The sequence below is a fragment of the Sinohyriopsis cumingii genome, chromosome 6, assembly GCF_028554795.1.
Source record: "Sinohyriopsis cumingii isolate HCF-2022 chromosome 6, ASM2855479v2, whole genome shotgun sequence".
In the NCBI taxonomy this organism is placed as follows: domain Eukaryota; kingdom Metazoa; phylum Mollusca; class Bivalvia; order Unionida; family Unionidae; genus Sinohyriopsis; species Sinohyriopsis cumingii.
In genome coordinates this window covers 47,376,477-47,396,641 of record NC_142966.1, presented here as the reverse complement: position 1 = coordinate 47,396,641, position 20,165 = coordinate 47,376,477, and the positions used below count along the sequence as shown (strand labels likewise).

The following is a 20,165-nucleotide window of genomic DNA, read 5'->3' as shown; positions in this document are numbered from 1 at the left end:
CAAATGGAAAAAATCCCGGTCTCAATCATGCAATACAAATATTTGATGTTGCCGCCACAATAAGAAATGGACTTTCGTTTGGTTCTCCAAAGCTGTTCTTTAGCGGCGACTTCAAAAGCGCATGCACCCTCCATCAAAGAAAGCCGACTACAATCTTTCAATAACAGCAAAGAAGTTTTCTTCAAAGGAAGTCAGTACCAAACTTAAATAAAAGTGATGGAAATCTGATGGATTTTTGCATTTTCCAACGTGAATGGAACACTTTAACTGTACTGTGAAAGTTTACTTTTTGTAGGGAAAAAGTGCTTAAAACGCAAACTAACTTTTACCGACTTCGAACATACTTCAAAGTAAATGTGCTTTGTCATTCGTTACGTGAGTGTGTGCTACGTTTTTCCACTGCATTCAGACCAGTATGACCTGTTACAAAAATAATGAATATTTTAAAGCTGTGTATGCATATTTTCGATGGAATCACTTGTATTGTGGATTCAATGTATATGATGGGGTTCGCAGGTGAGTACACTGCATTGATACTCTGATGATGCTATACATTAGACATTTATATATGAACAGTATTCACGTTTATGTACAAATTCATGGTTCTCTAAATAAAGTAAACTATTATATGATGTCTTCTCTCTTTTCACTACAGGTGTATTCTCATTTAATATGCATTAATTCAAGATAGCAAATTTGCCGACGAAGCACGTATTTTACCGCCCGCATTTATTACCCACCCACCCACAATAATTTTTTTTGTGGGGGGTACATTTTTTTCAGCTAACTGACTTGGTTGCATATAACACGGTTCGGTTCATAACACGGTCGGATTCTATGGCTCCCAACTACCGTGTTATAGCGGGGTCCCACTGTATGGTAATAAAGAGCACACTAGGAAATCATTATTTTAATTACATATACAAATAAATATAGGATAAATTACAGAAGGTACACAGATTATGCTGCAGACTACAACTCTTGAAGATATCATATGCAAATAAGGTAGACTAAAAATCTAAGAAAGATAACTGAAAATTAAGCAGCTCAAACTATGATGAAACTGCATTATGATGGCAACACAAATGCAAAAGTTCTGGCCTACAAATATATGTAAGTCAGTTAGATACTACATTCCAAACTATCTCTACCAGCCATTATTCATGTCATGCAAAAACTTCAACATGAACAACTTGATAAATTCTTAACTAAATTACCATATATATTTGCTTTCAAGTCAAGTCAAACTGCAAGCTGATTTGTGTCAGTCACATGATGCACCTGCAAATCTGGGTTTGTTGTTTGTTTTACTGATTACTCCTAACAAACTGCACAGACCCAGATCTGCCAGCGCATTATGTAATATCAGACCTGGGTTTGTGCAGTTTGCAGTTTCACTCACCTTATAAGCAAGTACATATAGCACAATGTACTTATCTATGATGGCCTTCCCATATGAAAATGTTCAACTATGACCATTATGATTTAAGGCGATTCTAGACAAAAGCATAAGTTGAAGACTGCTTTCCTTCCTCAAAATCAAGACAAAGAGTATTTTTCTTTAATGAAATAAATATTGTGTTATGTACACTGTATATTTAATTGATATTGTGTGCTTGACTTTTGTCTATGATTGAGGATAGAGTTTTGTGTGTACCTGTTTGTAAGTTGTAAATAATTTGTTTACAGATATTTGACTTCAAGGTTTAGCCTTATTTACAAATTTAGAATGTATTGGAAGTAAACTTGTGACCCACAAAGTGGGAATTTTATTGTATCTTAGGTCAAGTGAAATTTGTATGCAAGAATGAGGTAGGCAAAATTATTCATTTACTTTTAAGTTCAGTCTTTGAAATCATGTACTGTTATGTCATATATAATTTGAGAGGACTTGTTTGTTTAAAGTTTAAATTATTCATTGGAATTAGAAAGCTCTCCTTGACCTTTTGGACTAAAACACTACTTTGTAATTATTGTGAACTGAATCAAACACTGTCAGTGCACATCAACATATTCATGACTGACTTCAATATTGGAATTCATTTTGAAAAATTCTATACTTTTGGACTTGGGATAAAACATTTAGGATTATTTGGGATTTAATTCACAATACTGTAAATTCCTCTTAAATTTTCATCTGGTAAATGAGAGAAATACATTATTTGTGAATTCTAATAAACTTGTTGGTTTTGCTTTTTTCTGTTACTTAATTTAAGACCACAAACTCGTAACAATGGCTAATTATGTTGGTCAAATGTGATCAGACATATTCCTTTGTTAAACCAAATTTACTACAAGTTATTTGACATCAGCATTCCGCTGCTATCATCGCTCTTCAACCAACTACAAATTTCACTGACAGATTAAAAAAATCCAACCACTTGATTGTGCATGGATGTACTTCAGCAATCATCAAAGTACAGTTATACTAAAACAATTCGACACTAATCTGTGCAACAATGTCAAAATGGGTTGCCAACTATGTTAGACATTCTTGAAAATTTGGCCTCAAGTTGTGAAATCAACCGACTACAAAAATGGCTAAATGGCACCACTTGTTCAAGCAGTAAGATTTAACCCAACATCCCCATCATGCATTTCAGAGTCAGTGTGGCACACTGTAGGACTAACGAGCAAAATACTTGTTTAAAACTATATTGATTCATGACAATGGACAGTGACCTTGAAGACCTCATAAAGGTACACCCCACTGGTCCCAGGATACAGTAGTCCCCCTCTTGAATGCCCCCCCACCCCACCAGCGGCCACCTGCTTCTTACGGCCCGAATCCCTTGGCACCGACGAGTTTGTATTCAAAAGTACCCCTCAAGAACAGCCGCCCTTCTAACATGACCAGCAGCCAGCATATTAGTACAAAAATGTAAAATGTTCCCCTCACAAGCACTACTTTTTATTTCATGTATCCAGAACCAATAATTAATTCATATCGTGACATAAGTAATCAGATTATATCTATTGTCAATACATGTCTCCCAATGTCAAGTTTCCGTTACTGAAAGAAGTGTTGAATAAAGTACATGTAACACTAAGATTAATATTATAGTATTGTCTATAAAAGATGATGTTTACAGGAAATGGACTCAATGTTATTATAGAGTTATGGGCTTCACAAATCTGTCAAGTTCTTCTCTTTGATGATTACAACCAGACATAATTGTCAAGATCATAACAGGGTCAGCATAGGCTTTGTGCATTAAAACACACACACACATACACACAGAGAAATTGAACAAAACAGGGTACCAGACAAAGACTAACAAATCATGTAACACATTTATCACTTCCTTTATGAAGAAGGCATTTCATCCACTCTACAAAAGTTTCATCTGTATAATTAAATTGCATACAGTTAGCAACATCCAAATAAATCATTACCAAACATTAACATATCATCACGTAAATGGAGACGTATTATGTTAGAAGAAAGTAAGTTATTCTACTTGATGACATCAGGTGAGGTGAAGAAATGATATGAATAAAACAATTTTATGCTGAAAAGACTCGAATAAACAACATCATAACCGATAAGGTTATTCAGCAGCAGTGGGAAAATGGAGCAAATGGAAAGAGAATGATGTATGTACCAAGGTTTAAATGACGTTGAATGGTTTTGCAATGTGCATGACAACAATACCCGCTCGCATATCACACTTACACCAAGAATAAGAACGATTAATGCATATTCACTTGAAATAGGTCTATTATTATAAGAAGAACCTTTTAATAATTAATGTTACTTTTAAATGAAGATATTAAATGCTTTGAAGTATGTAGCTTTCTTACTACGTACATTACATATACTTTTCACAAAAAATGTAGTCCTCCTAAGGAAAGGCCACTCATCTTATAAGGCCACTTTCCCGGTGCAGAAGGGGTGGCCATATAAGAGGGGGACCACTGTATATATATTTTATGAACACATAAAATAATACCTTGGACTAACGGTATTGACTTTAAATTTAAAGCAAAATCAAAGTTTTAGTAAAGAAGGCCAAGTATTCTGAATTATAATGCAACTTGGGATGAAACGATTCATCAATATAGCAATGTATCTCTACTTCAGCCATAACATTATCCAACCTACAAAAAAGGTGGAGAATCTATACAAAACGATACTTACCCTATACAGTACAAGGTAATTTAATATTCTGCAGTCATGAATAATTATTAGTAATGTATCTTTTCATTCTTTAAATTGAGAATTCATCTGAGACAAATGTCATTTTTGTCAGGAAAAAAGAAAAACATTGATTTGATAACATCCACTCACCTTCTACAAATTAACACAAGGTTCATAATGCCTCCTCTCAGATTTCATGATAATTATCTTATTCCAACTGCATGTTAAGCATAAAGGAGACATTCCAAATGTGTTCTCCATTTATAACAAAGTACTTTACTCATCACTTAATAACCACTTTTACACGAATTTACTCTTTTGATTTGTATCTTATTTACTTGGGTCCAGTTTGAGGACTACACGTTAGGTGTGTCACACAGTGAAATATAATACAATGATAAACAAAACCATCCATCAGACCTTAATATTTCCCTGTGTGACGTACAGGAAGTATTGGTAAAGAAATCAGAGCCGTAAAGTATTTAAATCGTACACCATGAGTAGAACTGGAGTCTCTTTAATGTTGGATAACCTACACAAAACAATACTTAAGTTACTGATAGGCTGATAGGATTAATAAAATTAGCACAGAATTGGGGGTGTGTGTGTGGCAAATCTCAAACTTCATAAGTTTGTCACCTGATTTAAAATTGAATTTTTTTACAGGAGGGGAGCGGGTGTTTTCAATAGTTTTCCTTATTCAACAACAAAAGCAAGTGCCTGTGGCCATGGCAATTGTTTTGCTTCTGGAGGAAGTACAAATGTAAAAGATTTTGTTGTTATTCATCACCAATCCCACACTTGTTCTAGATGAGATTTTCCTTGCATTACCATATTTCTGACAGTTTGAAGATAACACTGTAAAGTATTCCAAGTTTAAATGAAGATATAAAATTTGTAATAAGTCTTTGTCAAGCATTCATACAGTGCAAAACAAAGGACATGGTGGCCAAGAAGAGTCGTGCATTTGAGCAAATGAAACAGCCTAAAGTGACTTAAATAGTGGAATTATAATCACTAATAATTATATAACTAACAGGTAGTCTGTTTGAAAGTATGTTTGTTATCTTGTTATGGTTGAGAATGGTATAAAAATAGATGGTAAGCCTTTGTCTGTCTGTCATTAGCATAGTGGAAATACATCCAATAAGTGAAAACAAATAAAAGGGCACCATCTACCACTGACAGGTATTCTAAAGGTGGAAAGACCATCAAGTTAATAAATAGTGTATCGTTTCACCTCTAAGTGCAAGTGTCAAAAATAATATCAATTAGTGTAGCTGATAGTCACTGACATCTGAGCCTATAAAAAAGGCATAAGAACAGCAGAGGTGAACATAAAAATTAATTGGGGATTCTCCACAGTCTGAGTATCATGTACTCAATGGCAAAGGCTGATGATACATATATAGGAGTCTTGCTCTGGAAAATGTGCATGACCTTAGAAAACTGATGGTCAGGGTCTTACATATGTGCATCTAGGATATGGGAACATCCTCTACCAAATATACCTAAATTTTCTCTGTCTTGTTCCAGTTGCCGTGTTCTACTTTCGATAAAGTCGAGAATGATGGACAGGAGATGGAGTTTTTCATCGCCAATCTCCTGTGTCTTGATGAGTGCCCTTTGGATGGCCAGAGATGACTTCCTCTTCTGGGGACCATCTTCATCTCTTTGGTACAGCTCACAATGTTGATCAACATCTTGAAGGACATCTAATGAGTAAAAATTTAAATTATAGTGAAACATTTCCATAAAGGTCTTTCAATTGCAAAAACACAAATACCTGTCCTTTATATAGAGGTTAACATTATAATAATTTAATTGCTCCCCCACCATTATACAGAAAAACACAGCATACCCCCCCCCAGTTATGCAGAACAACAAAGCACAAACTCTCCCCCATAGTTATGCAGAAAAGCCAAGTATAAACTCTCCACCATCGTTATGCCAAAAAAACACAGCATGGACCCTCTTCCACCATCCAACAGAAAAGCTGATAACAGACTTTAGTACATACCATCAGATCGACACTTCTGTCTGTCAACTCACAGTAGAGTAAAAGATATGGCGTGGCTTCTTGATTGGAGTTGGCATGTTATAAATAATGCATCATTAAACTCTTGCCTAAGTATGATTTGTTGAAAAGACAATCAGCCAGATTGTAATTAATACAGGTATATTTGTAACACTAAGGCTTAAAGTATCTTCTGGTTGTGCATTCATAAAAAATATCTTTTGTGCATAGTATTGCTGTTATATTTTTAAAGGGAAAATATATTTACATGTAACACACAATGGCAGACCTGGCACTAAAAATAAACAAGTATGGTTAGTTGGTATTTATGATACAACATGATCCATAGTGTCATGGTTAATTCCAAACATGCATTTTGTGTTGGAAACTTCTGTGGAATTGTCTTGTAGAGATTTTGAAGTAAGTCTGTAGATTTTCTTCTGAGAAAGATTAACAAGACTTCAGCAGTCTAATCCATGTTTCAAGGAATGTCATGTAAAGAATTACCTTCTATCTGGTTGCTCCAACAGCAAATCATTTGCAGCTTGATATCTAGAAAACTGAATAAATTCCTAAATTTGTATTTCAATATTTAACTCATTAAATCTTTAGAAAATTGAACAGTTCTAGTACAAAAAATACTGCCTGCTTTTCTGTAATTTTGCATCATTTTCATAGTTGAATTTTTCAATGCAGGATATTTTATGTTTTATACATGTTTATGTTTTCATAGATGCCTGTGCATGTGTTCCAGGCTTGATACTCTGAATTTTAAAATTACTTAATTATTTAGTGTCAAGCCAGATTCTTCACATCATGTTGTATATACATGTACTGTATATATTGTACATAACAGATAGAAGGCCTCAAGGTGGATCTGTTCTGTAACCGAGTTGCCTTCTCTAAATAAAGTCTTTATTATTATTATTATTATTATTATTATTATTATTATTATTATGTTATTATTATTATTCTTATTCTTATTATTAAACCCTGGAGATTATTGTCATTTTTGCCTGAAGTGCAAGTAGGAAACACATTTTGGGGGCTACTTTTGAAGATATCGAAATAAATCAGATTGCAAGAGATTTTAGGTTAGCCTGTGGCCTAATTATGTTAAAAACATTGTTTTTCATTGGCTACTTAGCTTCAGCATGTGCACAATGGTAAAAGTTGGAGGTTTTTTGGACCCATCATTTTCGTGTCCTGGCCCCTTTTTACTCCTAATCCCGGGGCCCCAGGTGGCTGAGTGGTCTAAAGCACTCTCCGTCACGGATCACTGCCATCTCACCTCTGTCTGTGTGGGTTCGAGTCTCGGGCTCGGCCAATATGGATATGTGAGAAAGCTTGCCGGTAGTTTCTCGTGGGCCGGTGGTTCTTTCCGGGGTTTTCCCGGGTTCTTCCTCCACCATTAATACTGGCCGCCATGTATAGCCTATCTTGTGCTGAAAAATGGCGTTAAACCCTATAACAACAACAACAACAACTCCTAATCCCTATCTTATCTCACTTTTTGCAAAAGGTTCTTCTGTCTGTGTGCAGTTCACAAAACTGGATTCCAACCACGAGCAAATTTTGGGTGTAAAACAATCGGGTTTAAAAAAAGTACGTTTTCTCTCTATATTTTGTAATGAAAGTCCAGATTATTTGGTACCATTGTTGTTGTTGTAGGGGTTAATGCCATTTTTCAGCACACGATAGGATATACATGGTGGCCAGTATTAATGGTGGAGAAAGAACCCGGGGAAAACCCCAGAAAGAACCACTGACCCATGAGAAGCAACTGGCAAGCTTTCTCACATACCTACATTAGCCAAATCCGAGACTCGAACCCACACAGACAGATGTGAGATGGCAGTGATCCGTAACCACTCAGGCACTCGGGGCCCCTGGTGCCATTGTAAAGCTATATCTGTCTACTTCTCTTTAATACCACCCACTTTAGTGTATCTTAAATGACCTTGACGCTACAGAGCTTGGAAGTAGGGTACCACTGCCTGATGCTTGTCAGGGGTTAAAGAGTTAAGCACTTCTTCTTCAAGGCAGTACCAATACAGTGACAGGACACAACAGTCCACACCATGGAAGGAATTTATCCACTCTAAATCCATCACATATTCATTTTCATCAAAACAAAGATACACATTCTGTACAATGTGTACTCACTTATAGGTCAACGTCCCCCCCCAAAAAAACTCTATTCATGCAGAGTAGGGGATGTCTTATACATGTAACATACAAATTAGTTTCATATATCAATGGGTAATGATGAAAATTCATGATTTTTGTAGCACATAAAATACTGCCAATTCAAATATTTTTACATTTTCATGCCACATTCAGAAATGCATCGATGGTATGCACTGTGTTGATCCATTTTATGATGGTATTCATTACACAATACTCGTATCTACAATAATCTGGATTTTAGTAATTTGAAAATATGACCTGTAAATTAAATACTAACCACTGTAAAGTGAAGTGTCCATCAACATTGTTTACCATGGGTGTTTATTAGCAAGTATATTGCTTCCAGTTTTGTGCAAGTCTGAACAACCTGTGTTTTGTAATAATATTTGTGTTTTGCTGTATAAACAATGTGTTGGATGTGATAAATATTTTTATTCAATTTATATTTTCCTTTTTCATAAGTTTAATTTAATTGCCAAGTGATATTTCGCAAATATGTGTCAAGTCAGAAAATAGGTTAGACCTTAAAGCGCATTTCGCGAATTCCACAACAAGCACTGTCCCATACGTTTCTGACCTACATAATTTGCATTTTAAAGTTAAATCTTTAATAAAATACTACCTAGGCTTTGGTTTCAATGATTTGTTGATTTTTTTTCTGAATATATTTGCCCGATGATTTACGAAAACAGACAATCTAATAAACTGGTACATCCCAGACTTAGCGAAGTCCGCCATTATTTTTTCTGTTAGGCCTACTGGTTCACTTATAGTTTCAAACTAATTTTATGACGAAATAGTGTATAAGAGGCAGTTAATATATATCCAGATCACCAATTCTGATCTTAAAACACAAGTTTGTATGTTTTATCATCAAAGGATATCATGCAAGAAATTGATAGTTGATTCCTTACTCAGAAAATGGTTAATGGTCAATCAGCTATCAAAATATAATGCTTGTGAATGGGCAAGAGTTTGTTTGTCAATGTAATTGATATAAAAAACTAGGCCTATCTACTGATGCCTTGATGAATACATTTCGCTACAACAACCGGGATAAGGTGAGGGGCATTTTAAAAAAAATATGGTATGGTCAGTCAATGTACCTCTTAAATAATCACAGGGCAATGTTGTTTTCGCTTTCCTAACAGAAGAAGGCGAAGTTTACATTTTTAGGCGACTTGTCACCCACTTATGAATGGCATTTTGTCTAAGTCTCAACATGTCTTTATTCTGAGGTCACGTGCACTGCTTATTCCGCTACATTCGGAAATGAACACAACAACGAATGCTGAAGTTGTTTATTTGATGTACTTTTATAAATGAGCACATGTACATCTCTGGGTCTTTCTGCCTCTGAATTCAATCACTGTAAATATCAGTACATTTTACCACCCAGCCGCCAGTCAAAGCCTTGGAACCTGTTGCCCAGCTATTGCATCATGTTCTTTTTTATGTACTCATAAAATGGCAACATGTACATCAGGAGGTCTTTCAGTCACTGAATTATGTCATTGTAAATATCAGTACAGCTAATTGATCAACACATTTTCCCACAAAGCAGGTAGCTGAAGCAGGACTGGCAAGACTTTGATTTCTGCCGCACACCTATTACATGCGTACAGAGGACTCCCGCCTCAGTGATTTTCTGTATCCCAGATCAAAAAGTGGCATCTAAATATGCATAATTAAGCATTTCCGAGATCTCTGTTGAACATACTTCAGCAAACCTTGACTAGTTGCATTTCAGCAAATTCAAACGTGCGTCCATTTGCTAATGTCAGATTTTGATTCCACCAGGATAAAACAGCACAATCAGTATATTAATTACATATCAATTTGTGGACGAGTGTTGATATGGGCTGCCAAGTGTGTGAGATATTCCTGAAACTTTGACTACTTGTTCCAATGTCAACCGTTATTTGGGTAGTAAGATGTAGCACTAAAACATAAATGTGATACATCTTACCTTGTAGGACTACGTTGTGTCTATGAAATACCACTTCATTAGATTGTGTTTTTGTAAATGATTGGGTAAATAGATTGGAGAAAATATATAATTCAAGTCTAAATATTATGTGACAGAAGATTTAGTCTAAATATTTAATACTGTAGGTCAGAAATATATGAAGCCAGTGCTATGTTGTGGAGCTGGATCGAATGCTGTAAGGTCAAGGTTGTATACTGACATCATTCATTTCTGTGAAAATACGAAAAAGATATCGAAGCAAATACTATTTAACTAATGCATGTTGTTACCACAAGTACGTAGGTAAATAATAAAACCACAAAGTTGCAGTCCTATCAATGGATTGCTGTAATGAAGCTAGTAAGTGGGTGGTTACGTTAAGAAATCCCTTTCTAAAAACAGATGCACAATGGCACAATACGTGCTTTTGGTAGAGTCAATTTGGTTGGATAGAAGTATCTAGTTCAATCATATATCGATTTTAATAAATCACCGTGTTGTCTATGAATAGTTACAGTAATGTTTTATTGGCAATAATGAAGTTTTGAAGAACAGTATGGTATGAATCACTTCTGCATTTGCTATGTACATGTTACTGGGGTTAAAAACTTTTTGTCTGCAAGTTTATACAAAAGTGGTAGTTTATTAAGTATTTTACCAACTTACAATTACAAGACTATAATCTCGTTACTCCTATCAGTTACGTTAATTACAATGTATAGTTTCTGTGTGCTCTTTTAAAGGTATATGGCCAAATTTCAATGCATGTATCTCAATCCAAACATACAAGTATTGGTATGACTATAATAATTAGTATGCACATAATACGTGTGTGTGTATATATATATATATTCCACTCAGTAATACAGTATATCTTAGACTGACTTTGTCTTTTATCTTTCCTATCTATCTTTTCAGTTTGGCCTGTATATTTTTCCCAAGTGCAACTGACTCACTGACATGTTACCCCTTCAGATGGGTTGACTTGCAAAATACACCCCAACTTATAAGGGAATAAAAAGAAATTGTCTTTTTGTAGCCCTAAAAATGGTGGTGGGGGTCAACTTATATTCAAGTATGTGTGGTACATAAAGTTAAAAGTCTATGTCTACACTATTTATCTAACATGCTGGGAAACTTTGAGTGGGATGCCAAGATATTTATCAGAGAGGGCCAGTAAACATAAAACACATTTACTTAACAAGGAGAAAACATTTTGTGGACTAGAGAAATTATGTAAACTAATGCACTCCTAAAATCTTTGAATGACTTACAGTCTTACAAAGGAATACCTGCACTTAACACACTAGTATGCTAGTAAATAACTAAAAAATGACGTTTTTAATATGAAATGTGTCCAAAAGTTGGATATTTGAATGGAATATCTTTCACATTTGGCCACCAAATTAGTATAGGTGACAGTGTGTTGAATATGTGATTAAAGGAGCATAAATGTCATGTTATAAGTAAGGAACAATAGCCAGATTGCAACATGTATATGCTAGAACCTGAGGCTAATTATTCGCTTCATAAATGTTGTGAGAGTCAGCCTTGCGAACAATGAGTGTCAAAGCGATGTGTTATGATAGTGTTAAGCCGACATCAAAACGATGGGTGGGAAGCCAGTTGTATATAACATGGCCACAGGAACTTGTTTCTGGCGCCTTATTTGGCTGCGTGCAATTCACAGGTAAGTGGCATGAATTGCTGGTGTTGGGCTCAAAGGAACATCAAGTGCAAATCTACCATTGACAGACTGCCGGGGAGGGGGCAATGTCTGCTAATTATGTAGACCATGGGTGAATTGACATCCACTCGGACTTGAGCAAGGCGTGGCCACCATTGGAATCGCAAGTTTAAATCTAGTGTCTTGAAACTAAACGTCAGTAGTCACTAAACCATCTTGCAGGAATTGCATAAGGAAGTTATAAGCTACTCCGAGATCATTCAAAATTGGCAGGAAACATTGTTATTCTGGGAATTACAAAGGAGCTTCGGACAGGCCATTGACTCATTTGCTTGATTGTCGCAATCTGTTATGGCAAGGCTGCTTTTAGGGACCGGAGGAGCTGTAGGAGACAGAGAAGGGAAATACCCTGGTATAGTTGGTCCCAAGTCTCTGGGAGACAAGAAAAGGAAAGAACGGAAGTGGAGGAGGTGGAAGGGTGAAGGACGTAGTTGTTGGACTGAAGGGGTACTGGATACCAGTCAAGAAATACTACAGATGAGTAGAAACACAGGATAGGAGGAAAATCTATCACACTAAGTCAGATGATGAAACCGGCCGTCACTTGGTTGAGTGAAACACGAGTGATAGGGTTTTGAATATTGAATTTCATTTGAGGAAGGACTATCTGTTATTGAATGGCATTAAATTTGTTGTTTATTTGAATTTCACCTTTTGTGTATTCAGTAATTTAACTGTCGACATCACTGACTGGGGGCTCGGAGCTTTGCATCTCTATCACTACTTCAATTTCTAACAAAAACGAGCCAGGGTGGGTCTTCTGTAATAATTAAAGATAATACTGGGAGCACCCCACCCCAACCTAAGGTAGTCTAAGAGACCTTTACAATAAATATTTTTGTAATATTCAACATTAATTCTCGACTACTTTAACGTTTTGCATAAAAATTAATATTTTGAATTATTTTATCAAGAAAAATTAAAAAGTGCTAGCAATATCATTGCATTTGTAAAAAGATTACTCAGGAATTTCTGTACATGCACTACTCATGGAAACTACCCAAGCGCCCATTACAGTGAAAAAATAGAGTGGTATGTAACCATGGCAATAGTACAGCAAATAATGTGGTATGTCAGGCACCTCTATTATTAAATCATATAAATACCTGACTAACCTCAACATTTTCAAATCACATGATTATGCCTTCAATCAGTTGATTCACTTCGAATCCCTATGCTGTAGTTAACTAAAACTTAAAGTCTACAAGTTCTCTATATCTGACAAAAACATCAAACACCCAGACTAAACAGAACACATTTGCAATTCAAGCTCATCAAATGAAATGGATGGGAAAACAACCCATATATACTGTCACTGTTACAACTCAATCGTCTTCAACTAAACAATACAAAGTGAAAATTTAAACACAACTTTGGTATTGTGAATTAAATCCCAAAAGTCTTAAAAGTTCAATCACAAGAACTCTGAATGAATTCCAGTTTTTACATGACATGGGATGACATGAAGAATATTCCATATATTGGTGGATATTAGTTTCCTTGATATGAATATTTGTAGAGACAGTGTTATCAATATTTTTTATTACATTTACATCTAAAAATGAAACATGCATACTAGATGCAGTATAAGTAAATTTAATCGTCGGGTGAAAATGATTTAGACGATCAATAAATTTTTTCAGTTCTTTAGTTGAATGTTTCCAGATCATAAATGTCATATAAAAATCTGAACCAAAGAGATGGATTAAACTTTTCGTTTTGAAGAAAATACTTTTCTAATTTACCCATGAAAAGGAAGAGTATGAAGGAGCCATATTAATATCCATTGATGTACCCATTATTTGTATGTAATTCGTATTATTAGATTGAAAATAATTATTTTCCAAGACAAGTTTTATTATCTTACAAATATCTTCACTAGATAGTGTGCTATTATTAGGATTGTTATCAAGAAAATATTTACACGCTTCAATACCATCTACATGCGGAGTGTTGGTATATAGTGATGTTACATCTAATGATACCAGGATTGAAATTATCCGATAACTGTGGAATAGACTTCAACTTTTTAATGAAAGTAGTTGTATCTTTAATGTATGAAGGAAGTGATTTCATTAAAGGTTGTAAACCACTATCAATAAATTTGAATAGGTTTTCAGTATATGAATTACAACCTGATATAATGCGTCGTCCTGGAAAATTTAAAGGTAAATTATGGTCAGGATTTTTATGAGTTTTGAGTAATATGTAGAATTGAGGTGAACGTATGTTAAGAGGGAAAGTATCAAATTACTCATATACGGAATTATTATTTTTAGTGATCTCATTAATGCATGTTGAATTTTTTTAATTTAATTTCGATTGATGGGTCTTCGATAATATGTTTGTAGTGTTTTTCATCATGTAATTGATATTCAACTTCTTTAACATAATCATCTTGATTCATAATAATAACAGTAGTGTTTGACTTGTCATCCTTTTTAATCACTATACTGTTGTCATTCATTAGATTATATAAAGATTTAATTTCGTCCTTAGAAATATTATTATGATATTGTTTTTTATGATTACCAGTTAATATCTCTTTTGTGATCGCATATATATATATATATATATATATATATATATATATATATATATATATATAAAAATCTAAATATGAATCACGTAAAAGATGATTTAATTCTGTTATAAAAAGGTTATCTGGGTTACAAGTTTTGGGGTGACTTCTCCAACTAATTAGGGCGACTTCTCAAACCACTCAGGGGCAACTTTTCCAGATACGTTGGGGCAAGTTCTCCATGGGGTAAGTTCTCCACATACCCTCTCTGCTTGTTTCATGGGCTATCAGTGGGTCAGTAATAAAAATGAAAGTGCCTTTCAATATGGCACCTGAAAGATTGGCCATATCTGGGTATGAAGTACATACTGAATAAAATAAAAATTACCTCTTTCATTGTAGTCAACCCATGGCTAAGTCTTTACCAGTGGTGTTGTAAAGTCTGAATATTTTTATTTTTATCAAAATTTCTATCGTTAACGATTAACCTCTGCCTGCAGCAGGGTACTTTTAAGACTCTTATCAGATTCAATTCATCAGAACAAATAAGAAAATGTTTAAGAACTGACGGGCTAGTATTTAAATGACTGGGCACAAATCACTCCCAGACCTCTGACCACCATAATTTTCAGGCCTTGTACTGAAAGTGTACCTTGAGAAATTAGTACACACACTTAAGCAGAATGCTAGAGAAATGGGGGAATTATCATCCACTGTGTTATTATACATAGTACATGAATTTGTTTTAGCTAAATTATATCCAGCAATTCAAGTCCTCGTATGTGAAATATACTCATAACTGGCATGCTGACTATGTCTCGGACCCCCCCCCCCCCTTCTGTAACAAGCACGAAACTGTAGAGATGTTAAAAGTTCTGATTTTAATTGTGACACTGAGCAAGTTCATATATGATATGGTCATACTGAATGTTATCTATAAAAAAAAAAACAACGACCAAAAACAAACAAAAACAAAAAAAAAAAAAAAAAAATTAAAAGAAAACAAATATAGTGAGGAAAGGCGTCAAAGGAATCTCCTTCGATCATGTGACCAATAGTTCATGTTATATTTAGAACAGGAATTCACCGGAAGTTTCGTATTATCCAGCACATCAAATACGTTCCTCATAATAAAAAAATTGAGAATCTACAGCTGAATTTCTTATTATAATCACAACTTCTCTTTACGTGCGACTGAAATCATAAACTAAAATAACCCGAGTTAGAAAGAAATATATGTGCCGTAAGAATCTGCCTAATTTCAAGATCATTATCCTTAGGTCACCTGCAATTTGTGCAGCGCCGCTAAACTGCAGCTTTAATCAATTCTTATTTTCCTATATTTCGGCAAACACTGGCACAAAGTTTACTGTTCCAAATACTGTATGATTATGAGAATTTGACTAGAAGGCACCTTACCTCGACATTGAATATCTAGCTCGCGGAGTTGAGTAATGACTCTTTGCAGATCATCAGGCAAATTTTCCATCGTTTCAAGATAATTTTCCAAATATGTTGCTGAACAGAGAGCCTCTACAGCAGCATGATTTAGCACAGACATCATGACAAGGGTATGTCCTGGATGAATATGAAACTTGTTCGTCGCAGGTCAATATATGCTTCTTAGCTCATGTTGCGCGGTGTTTTCCTTTCGTCACAGTTTAGCCTCGTTTAGAAAACAGTGTGATTTATTGTAGCACTGGAGTCGTTCTAAACGAGGTTAATCGAACGATGGAACACGTAGTTCTTCTGTTCTTAAGGTCAATCAGTACTAACTTGATGCTTTGTTTTGTTTAAACTGGTTTATAATATTACACTTAAACTTGGAAAACATTACACTGTTATCTTCAAAATGGAACAAGTACGGCAGTGCAAGGAAAATATCTAGTAAATGCATTTCACTGATTTTTATCAAACTCTGAAGAAATATTTAACATTCTAATAAAATAGGTAATGAAGCACAGTTCTGTCCATCAGAGTAAGTACATATGTATATTCAAAGGTGTTTTAAAACCATTTTTTCATGAGTATATTTGTTCAAAACAGAAGCAATTAAATAAATTTATGAAATAAAGAAAGTTATTTTTTTTACAAATATATTGTAGAGTGAAACACAGATGGAATACAAATTTTGTCACTAAATAACAGAGATATCTTTGATAAACTGGCATAAAATAAGACTTATTTACAGTTAGCATTGATCAAGACAACAATTCAACATAAAATATTAAAGACATTTAATGAACATGATTTGCAAAACATGCATACTGTAATACATAAATACAATGGGACAAATCACACCCAAACCTCTACACTGACCAGAGATCATAATGCAAAATCAATCACATATATTATTAGAAATTTCATTGTAATTGAAAATGTTTTTGAGTCCTGCTCATGTGACCCCAGATTGGGAAGCCAAGGTTGACACAAGGTAAAATAACTAAAAGGCATTGTGTATATGCCTATTTCATGCACTTATAAAAACCCTAACTATCAATTTACATCTTACTTACATCTTACAAACATACTTGCCAAGTCACTATGTGCCATGCAAACACTTGATTTTGAACTTCAAATATAGCATGCTCCCAGGAAACTCATTCCCAGTACATATTTGGTAAAGTCCACTGCTCCTATATGTCATTATTAATGTAGGAAATAAGGTTATCCTCTAATTGGTCACACATACAAGAGTGCACTGGTGTAATTTATTTGCACATCCAAGCAAAACTTTAGGAAGAATGAGAAATAAAATGTGAATTTTGAACTTGCAAATAAAATATACACCATGGCTTTTCCTTAAAAAAAACTTTACAATTTTTTTCTTCAAAATATATCAACAAGATTTACTTTTATCTATGCTCCATACTTTGACTAATGTGATGATGTTAATTATAACTCAATATTTGATTTAATTTACCCATTTTGGAAAATTTATGTTAACTTAAGAGTATGAAAGAGATATAGATTCACCAATATTATCTTTGTCATTATCATAAAGTTACAAAAACTATATCAAAACGAAGAGAATTTTGGATGTTTTTTTTATATTTCCCGAGGATAACATATTTAGTGGTATAAATAATAGTATCACCTTTCTGCAGTCCTACCCTCTCCCCATAATGGGCTTACTGTTCAGTTTTCTTGGGTTTCAAATCTCTGGTTTAGGGAGTGTCTATATAACTTTTGTGAGTGAGGCCAGGGATCATTTTAACCCCTGAAATGGCCTTAACCTGGTTGGAATAAATATGCTGACATTTCTTTCCTGGAAGATTAAATAGCCAGTTCCTTAACAGGTATTCATTTAGCTATGTTTTAACTTTGAAGAAATAAACCCAAGATTCCTAATTTATTAACCTGTATATTGTTTATATACTAAAATTAAATTATTAGAGCCCAGTCTTGTACCTGGAATTTTTACTGATATGCCATCATACTAAAAATAAATTCACCTCATCAGGTTGAATGCCCTCGGCTATTCACTTCCATTCAAATAAATATTAAAATAGAAACATCTAGCGCTCATATGTGCCCTTCAGATCTAATAGCTTTTTCCAAAATATCACTACTGAACTTTTATCAGGACCTAACAGCATTTGACTCTGTATCTAATTCGGAACAAAATGAATCGAGAGCGCCTCTTTAACCTGGAAGTGCTTCCTATGAAACCGATGGCACATGGATGGCTGTCAAAATGTATTGTAGATAAAGGTCGATCCTAATTAGTGTTCGCAAGTCAGTTTGCTGATTAATCTCCACACATTTGAAAAGATCATCAAATGCACCATGCACATTGCAAGAACACTTGCTTGTCAAAATATCTACCAGTGTACTACGCGTCTCATTTCCAGACGGGCATGGAATGGGATACATAATAAATGGATTTGCCGACTATCGGGGTCTGTGCCTTGTTCGGACGAGTCGGGAAACGTCTGGGTCGAGCCCGAGGGACACAGGACGGGCATCAAAGTTTATAATACATTAACAAAAAGAAAAGACGAACTCGTTCTTCCAAATGGAAAATGTGCCTCATGGTAGTGAAAAGCTTATGAATCTTGGAGCCGATTGTTGCTTAAATGTAGCTGTAGGTCGACTAGGCTTACAATGTAACACATCGGCCCTGCCCAAAACATACATATCAAGGTCGATGTCTTACATTGTAGGACTGTAGTTAGACTAGGCTTACAGTGTAAGATATTAATCCTGCCCAAAACATAAATATCTGGGTCGATGTCTTGCATTGTAGGACTGTAGGTAGACCAGCAAGTTCTCTGCTTTTTGCTCCCCAGACACTATAATGTACAATTAATGAATTCCAATCTTGAAAGTGCTGATATACCAATAGCCTAGAATAGTATTGATTTGCCAACAGACTTGATATGTCGGTGATATAATCCAAAATGTCTAAATGAATTCGCAGTAGTCCCAAAATAGTGATTTAGTCTGAAAAGGATCAATGAACACTTTTTAATTCCACTGAATAGTTTAAATAAATGAATCCTCTAAACTAAAATTGAACACAACTAAAAGACTGATTCCATTCAGGATGTTAAGATAAAAATGAATAAGTCTGATATAAACAACCCTATTATAAACCTAAAATACAATTAGAGGACCAGACTGAGGGTCATCTTAATGGAATTTTCCATCAAATGGTAAACAAAATTTTCTCGCGTCAAAATCTAGGCTATATCTAGAACTTCAAACCAAGTAAACATGTTTACTTACAATAATAATAATCTTAATATAAAATCTACAATTACAAACAAAATTTAGCTATGCAATATGTTTGGCCCAAACCCTGAGATACAGAGAAAGGTCAATTACACAATAGAAATGAAACATACTTAATTTATAGCTGTGGACAAAGTCAACACAGAATACAAATTAAATGTACATAACACACACTAATGTCGAGACATGTTAAGAAAATTTGTATATTGTATTTGAAGGATGTAACTGTTGACTACGGGATTGATACAGTTGATAATTTTAGTTTATTGACCGAAATATGACATTTTATAAAGTGGTTTGAAAGAAGCTGTACATAAAGGAGATTAATAGATAAAGGAAGCTTTCGTGTAGTTAAGAGTGTAGGAGATATAATGATGACTATTGGAGCCAGGTAATATTTGGTGATGAATATAGTTATCTGACAAAATTGACATGTTTTTGTTTTTGGCAGTCTTCATAGGAAACATTGTCCCGAGTGCATGTGCCATCCCCTGCATCAGGTGGTGTCAGTAATGGTGTGGTGTAGGACTTTGTATAAGGTTGATGAGAAGATTAATGCCATTCTTGATCAACATCGTTGGCCAGTTTTAACCAAACATTCTAGAGATCTACCCAACTGCTATTACATCTGTACATCATACTTGTATAGCTGAGAATTTCAAATGGTTAAATAATATTTATTACATCTTATGGCCAGCTCGGTCACCTGATTGAAATATAATTGGAATGCTATGGCTTTATTGCAAAATGTTGCCAGAAATATTAACACCCATGACAAACATTTTGCTGTTGCAAACAACATATGATTAACTTTTGTATTGATTATATTATGAACTTAAACAA

General features: G+C 34.6%; 2 protein-coding genes across 2 annotated transcripts in view; one reads left to right on the top strand and one right to left on the bottom strand.

Annotated features, from left to right (window-relative positions):
- LOC149796871 (inhibitor of growth protein 1-like) overlaps positions 1-16,248 on the bottom strand; it is a 29,104-nt gene extending 12,856 nt beyond the window's left edge. The window contains exons 1-2 of the mRNA XM_089961517.1: positions 16,005-16,248; positions 5,653-5,856 (exon numbers count right to left, since the gene is read on the bottom strand). Of these exons, the coding sequence (XP_089817643.1) occupies positions 5,653-5,856; positions 16,005-16,149 (349 nt within the window). The 5' untranslated portion in view covers positions 16,150-16,248. The remainder of the gene's footprint in view (positions 1-5,652; positions 5,857-16,004) is intronic.
- A 2,001-nt stretch (positions 16,249-18,249) lies between these two features.
- Positions 18,250-20,165, top strand: part of LOC149796870 (putative cysteine--tRNA ligase, mitochondrial) — a 52,206-nt gene continuing 50,290 nt past the window's right edge. Inside the window, exon 1 of the mRNA XM_089961516.1 lies at positions 18,250-18,622. Coding sequence (XP_089817642.1) covers positions 18,375-18,622 — 248 coding nt within the window. The 5' untranslated portion in view covers positions 18,250-18,374. The remainder of the gene's footprint in view (positions 18,623-20,165) is intronic.